This window comes from Ceratina calcarata, unplaced genomic scaffold (assembly GCF_001652005.2).
Source record: "Ceratina calcarata isolate Rehan_Ccalc_2016 unplaced genomic scaffold, ASM165200v1 scaffold310.2, whole genome shotgun sequence".
NCBI lineage: Eukaryota > Metazoa > Arthropoda > Insecta > Hymenoptera > Apidae > Ceratina > Ceratina calcarata.
The window spans coordinates 4,020-10,766 of NW_017153562.1; the positions used below are offsets into that span (position 1 = coordinate 4,020).

At 43.4% G+C, this 6,747-nt stretch overlaps 1 protein-coding gene across 1 annotated transcript in view; it reads right to left on the minus strand.

The window, feature by feature from the left end:
- Window positions 1-1,484: 1,484 nt before the first annotated feature.
- Window positions 1,485-6,747, minus strand: part of LOC108624448 (tubulin polyglutamylase TTLL13) — a 7,561-nt gene continuing 2,298 nt past the window's right edge. The window contains exons 5-18 of the mRNA XM_018023769.2: window positions 6,213-6,330; window positions 6,053-6,154; window positions 5,885-5,991; window positions 4,958-5,199; window positions 4,812-4,890; window positions 4,463-4,753; window positions 4,239-4,395; window positions 4,069-4,169; window positions 3,791-3,919; window positions 3,496-3,721; window positions 3,247-3,428; window positions 2,950-3,184; window positions 2,726-2,887; window positions 1,485-2,658 (exon numbers count right to left, since the gene is read on the minus strand). Coding sequence (XP_017879258.2) covers window positions 2,191-2,658; window positions 2,726-2,887; window positions 2,950-3,184; window positions 3,247-3,428; window positions 3,496-3,721; window positions 3,791-3,919; window positions 4,069-4,169; window positions 4,239-4,395; window positions 4,463-4,753; window positions 4,812-4,890; window positions 4,958-5,199; window positions 5,885-5,991; window positions 6,053-6,154; window positions 6,213-6,330 — 2,599 coding nt within the window. The 3' untranslated portion in view covers window positions 1,485-2,190. The remainder of the gene's footprint in view (window positions 2,659-2,725; window positions 2,888-2,949; window positions 3,185-3,246; window positions 3,429-3,495; window positions 3,722-3,790; window positions 3,920-4,068; window positions 4,170-4,238; window positions 4,396-4,462; window positions 4,754-4,811; window positions 4,891-4,957; window positions 5,200-5,884; window positions 5,992-6,052; window positions 6,155-6,212; window positions 6,331-6,747) is intronic.

The window sequence follows — 6,747 nt, forward strand, 5'->3', positions numbered from 1 at the left end:
AGCTAACGTGAAATTAATAACGAGTCCTCGTATTGTGTACAGTTTTATATACTACATGCCACATATGTATGTATGTGTACGTAGTATGTTCATTTACATAAAGTTATCGGTTTACTATTTGACGCCTGTATTAGACGGAGAGGTCTCCGCCGAAGGGGTTTCTCTCCGTATAATTCACGCTCGGAGCTTTTCTTTTACTGTAATCCTTTTTAACAAATATTATACGAATAACGTACACGAAAATCCTATAACTATATAATGCTCATATTAGTATTACAACGAATAGAATACCATCTTCACATATCTTCATTCTATATTTTGTCATGTCGCGGTGGATAAAAGACGGACAAAGGGGAGAGGGATACACTCGGATCAGATTCTTTTTATTTTCTCTACTGCGAGAAATTATAGTATGGAAAGGATTAAAGGGATTAAGCGAATAAAGTATGGTATTGAACTGCGATGCGCGGAGGTGGGCGAAAATAGGAACGAGATCTTCAGGATCGAAGGATAATCGTTTTCTAGTACAAACGAATCGTAATTTAAGTGACTATTAGTATTGTCTATTTTTCAAAGATCATTGTTTGCGAAACTATTATATAAACATGACACACGCCTAAAAAAGGAAAGGGAGGAACGTCATCGATTCGTTCTTATCGCATAAAAAAGTTCTTTCATTCATGTTCAACGGTAGCTTAATCCCCCTGTACGATTTGTTTCGAAGCAAATGCATTTCATATGTACGTGTCTGAATGTTTGTCTCATTACAATTACCTTGAAACGTTTAATCACACCTCGTCGTCTTTTAATCAAATTTCATCTCGTAACAACCTCGTGACGATCTATGGATCAACGATTTCGCGAAAACGGAATCCTCTTCCACTTTGCGTATAGTCTTGGACAACTGTCCAAATATTCTATCAATTTGTTCGTGTACATGGATCGCCTGCAAAAGGTAAACGCGATAACGGGGAAACGAAAGTGCACGCGTGACATAATTTTACGAACTTGTCTAATGCAGGTCCTTATTATTATTACTACCGTCATTAATTATTATTACGACCATTATTGTATTATTACTTTATACGTGATCGATATTTGCTACTCGTAATTGAATTCTTACTAATTCTTTATTTTAACGCTTCTATATACTGAGGAAGTCTCGAGTGTCACTCGTTCGTCGTAAGAATCGATCGTTCATTTTCAACGTATCGTGTTTCTCTTCCCAGAAAGAATTGAATCAATACAATTGAAACGAAAGCAATCAGAACAACGCGACGTATGGAAGCCGGTGTCAAGGTCGCATGTTTAATAGAGCAAAAATTGTGAATATATTACGATTGAAAGAGATATACACAACAAATTGTTTGTAGATTATTTTCGATCATATCAATACTGACATACGTACAGGTGTGTGCGTCAACAATAAGAACACGAGATTGTTATACATATTCCAGATGGACGTACGTATGTCATTATTACACGATACACGATCAATGCGTGCGGAGATATTCTCGTTTTCTCAACGTGTACATGTCCACTCATTGTACATATTTATATGGCACTTTAAATAACAAATCCATACCATGTTGATTTTTACATTGTTCTCTCTTTCTGTCTCTGATACGTACATGTTTTGTGAAATGTTTTGGAACTTGGAATTTAGGCCCTCCGTTATCAGTAATTCAATGCAGACGGTATCTTTTCACACGAATAATAATTTATTTCCATCGTTCCACATGTGAAAAAGTTGTTAAAATGGGGAGATCATTTTTCGTTTGATAAATCGCGTATTAACGTATAGAATCACTTGGAGAGACTATGAGTAGATATTTTTAAATTTATACATCAGATAACGTTGTATGGACTTTTCTTATAAAAAGGCACTCGCTATTCGTAGCATCGTTTAAATTTCGATAAACTGTACTCTCCCCGTTTCTGGAGCGTATGCAGGCGCACAACGTTGGACAGGGTACGAGCCACGTGGGCCTTGGTGATACGGCCGTCGCGATCGTTCGAATTCAGATCGTCGACCCAAAATTTGTTCGGTATCTTTGGCCGTGTATAAACCGGGGCCTCGTTACAGGTCACTTTGAAATCTGAAAAATCGAAACCGTTTTCGTACACCACCGGTCACCGTCGATGACGGCGCACGGCTCTCACCTCGCGCTTAGAAATTATTATTTTTCTTTAAACTCGTAAATACAAATTCATCGTCCGGGACTTTACCCTGTGGGAGAAACGAAGAGAAAAAACGCGTTTTAACATCGGTTCTCCGACGTTCGATTCACGATACATTCGATTATCTGCTTTACTTGCTTTAAGGCAAAATTGCGACGAGTGGCTCGTCCACGGTTCGTATCTCGTCTCTGGCCCGGAGTTCTGATGAATGTAACACTTGTGCCGACACATGGACGCACTCTTGCTCATACTCTCCGCGTACCCGAGTCTCTCGTACAGTCCGTATTTCTTCTCGTCCACGGCCCGCAACGTGCCGTTCTTCTTCATCGCCATATAAATTTGTTCCAACATCCCGTAGCTCTTGATCAGAAAATCTCTTTGTGCCAACGCCGTCACGCGCTCCCGTTCCTCCGACTCCGATATAATCTCCGGTTCGAACGAGTTCAACGTACCGTTCGCAGGTGTGTGCTTCTTCGTCTGTACGATCAGAGAAACAGTTTCGTTAGCGAGCTTTGCTACGACCCGTTAATTTAGAGAAACCGACATTCGAAGGCGGCGAACTCCTTTTCGCGAAGCTCGCCGATTTACTCCTTTCCTGATCGTTCATCACTGGCTTCTGCAGAACGCAATTCGGGCTCTCTGGATGCAATCTGAAATCGCTCCACTTCCCAACGATCTTTCTATTCTCCTGCTCCTTTACCCTCGTCTGAAAATCATATCCGATCACGTTCGTTAAATAGTTTTTATCAAAGTAAATTAAAAACGTACGTCGTTCTCTTCCTTCTGAACTCTGGCTGCTTCCTCCCGGGCCCGAGACGCTGCTGTATCCTGGTACACGGATATGCCAGTTTGCTTGAAGAACGGCTCGTATTTTTCGATATCAGTACACGGATAGATCCTGCGGAAATTGCCCATATGCTCGTCCTCCCATTTAAATTGCTTTTGCAGGTAATCTTCCTCCGGCTTATCGGGTTTCGCTGTACCGATCGTCGAATCGTTCACACTGGAAGCGAATAACGCCTCGAAATCGACCTCCCGTCCGAAATTTTTTTCGTTCGTAATTACCTGCCATCCTTTGTGTTTATCCCCTGCAGAAGCCTGTCTCTGACTCGTTTCCGATCTTCCTCGATAATTTTCTTCTTATCGCACTGCTGCAAATTCAGCATGTCGAACGTGTTCATCAATAATCCTTCCTTTATGTCCTTATCGATTTGTGCATCTGTGTGAAAGCTCGGTGAATGGTTTACCTAAACACATTAATTTTCTTTTCTCTTCGAATGATTTATTCTCCTTACGAGGTATCGTAATCGTCACCTCTAATAAATACGGTTTCAGCTTCCAATCGAGTAACACGTCAAAGCCCAACAATTCGAAACACGCGTACGTCTTGTCGTGCGTGGGGAAACACGTGTGATAACTGTGTTTCAGAATTGGATACGCTGCCAAAACGGTTTTTATTATGATCTCGTCGATCTTGCGCCACAACTCGTCCACGTCGACGTCTTTCATTTTAAACCATTTGTTCAGAGTCGATATTTTTCTACGGCAATTTTTAAAAGCAATTTATCGTCAATCCGTCAATGAATTCGAAATTACTCAGAAAACGAACCTTTTGCTACCGATCTCGTCGTCGATCACGTACATGCGGCTGTGTTTGTTGACGGCATAATTCGTCAGGTGCATGAACACGTTAGAAGTATTGTGTCCGGTAGGTTCCTTGTATCGGCTGGTCGCGAATCTGAAAGTATTCGAATCATATGGTGACGCTTTTCGAGAGATCAAGACGCATTTTTATTCCGTTTAATACAATTCTTGCGGCACGTATGTACACGCGTTTCATTCGATCTCGATTGGAATTCGTCGTTCGATCGCGCGACGTCGAATTACCTCGCGAGTCCGTCGTTGTATATGTAGATCCTGAGCGGGTCGCAGGAGGTGATCAGTGCATAGATACGGAGATCGAATTTGTAGCCGTCGACCAGAAAGGGCTACGAACATGTATGATCTTCACCAAAAGGAAGAGCGGAAACCTATGTCTAATGTTCAAAGATGCGTACCCTGGCCACGTAGACCTGGCAGATCATCCGCTCGCTAGGTTTCACGTCCTTCAAGTTCCTCGTCAAATAAATCCCCCGGCCCTGACACCCAGTATCCGGTTTGATGATGAAAGTCTTTGATCGCCTCAGTTTCGCGTAGGCCATCGCCTCCCCGTGACTGAAAACGTACTCTTTCACAAATCGCCTCGTAAACAAGTCATTACCGGCGAACACGATTCTCTTACTCGGCGGGGAAACACCAGGTCTTTGGGAAGAAATTATAGTCCTTCGGGAACAGCTTCAGCATTCGGTTCAAGTTTCTAGCGAGCAGATCCTTCCTACATATCTCGGTCATCCCTGGAAAATGGTTCACCTTTTGGTATCTCTTCATGTCTTTCGCGCGTTCCACGCTCACGCTCAAGTCCGTCCAGTAAAGGTTCCAGCTGCTATCCTCGGTGACCTCCTTCATGCCGAAACGGGCGGCCACCCGTCTCACCGCTTCGTACTTGCAATTGCTCGTGCATATCGTCAGGTATCTTTAAAATGGAACCAACGAACGTGAGAAGAAAATCGGTACGTCCAACGCGACGGTACCTTCGTTTCTTTTTCTTCCTCCTGCTGACGGCCCCATCTTTTCGTAATTCAACGTCGGTGTCGACGAACGATGAGTCTGCTGCGAAACCCGTATAAATCGAAAATCGCGTTCGATCGGTACCGACCCGAAGGTTAGAAGCGTATACCTTTGTCCTCTCTCTTTGCGCTGACAATCGGATCATTTTTAATAAAATCGGTGAACGGAACTAGGCTCGCGTTGTCGGACACGACGAGTTTCTTGCTTCGGCTCCTGTAGACGGTCTTACATGATCGCACCTCGGTACTCGAATCGGACTCGCTGCTGAGCTCCCCGTCCGGTCGATCGCACGTCTTCTTCGTCTCGCCGAGTTCAATCTCACCGCGCACCACCATCAAAGGACGTTTGTTGCTGCGTTCGATGTCGTTCATGACCGGCGTGTATCATTATTTCGTACGATCTGTCGTCGCATGGCATTAATTTGGTCATACGTCAAACCAGGCCCCGCATTATACTTTGATCCATTCGGTCAATTTTCGTACGAACGCGAAACGATGAGACGACCGTCCGGGCAAAGGGATCGATGGCTGATATCTATTATCCTCGGTGGAAGAGAGTTGTGATTCGGTTATGGGTGAATTTTTTTGTACGAGAAATCGAAATCCGGTGCTATTTACGGAAACGTCCCACTACCCAGAATATAATCGTCGCGTTTCAAGCATTCCCGCTCGCCTCAATTGTTTTTCCATTTCACGTGGGAAACTGCGTTCGACGGGAATTTTTAAATATTTCCGCCGGTGCACCGCCGCGTACATTTCTGACACTGTCCCCGGCGCATCATCGGATCGGGGGAACAAAATGCGTGCGACAATGCGGTTTTATCGATAACATTGCGGGTACGGTTCGCGTAAAACGCAAACTACTGATAAATGCCTGGTGGCTTTAATTACAGAATGCCGCCGCAGAGTTCGTGCGGTCGTAAAACGTTATCATGATAGCTCGCAAGGAATGGGGGACGAGTAGGGTGTATCATTACGTTATACGAATCAGAGAATTTGCTAAATAAAAGGTATGTATTTCCTCGGTTAAACGTTACAAACGAGATTTCGTATTCTGCATGTTCCGTATAATTTCCACGACGTCCAAAGCGCAGCCCCAGCAAAGCGTCACGCCGCTACCCCCATGCCCATAATTGTGTATTACCTGAAAGAGTATCCGAGGGGAACGACTCGCAAAACTTTGTGATCAGACATTTTTGCGATACCTTGACTCGTCTTCCTTCAGAAGACTTATACGCTTCGGCCTCGATACGCACTTCCGGTCTACCCGGTCTGAGACCGACCCATTCCTTTAGTACCCGTGCGTTCTGAGAAAGATTACAAATCAACAATCATTGTCGTGAAACATTGTGAATACGAACGAACCTTGAGAGCAGGCAGAATTCTGCAACAGTTTTCGCGTATGAATTTCGAGTCCTCTTCCCGGGGAACGCGATCGTAGTCGTTCTCTTGACGGGTACCACCCAGTATTACGCTCTCCATGCTTTGTAAAATGAGAATCGCATTTAAGGATGTATTGGCTGTACAGTCAATCCCAAAAATTTATGCACTTTAGAAACGCATTTTTTAAAAAGAAATCAGACGTCGGAAGAACATTGCTAATAATAACGAACAAAAAAAAATTTTCGATTTTTCCGAGATTTTTCCAAGGGGTACCCCTTCAGATTTCGCGACATTTTCGTTTTTTGCCAATAACTCCCAAAAGGATGGACGTAAGGGAAAGTTGTTGGGGGCATTTTGTAGAGGACGACGAGATCTACAATTTCTGTATAAAAGTTTCTTGCTAGCATTAATATTTAACGAGTTATTGACGAAAAACGAAAAAACAGTTTTTCGTCAATAACTCGTAATCTATTAATGCTAGCAAGAAAATTTCATACAGAAATTGTAGATCTCGTCG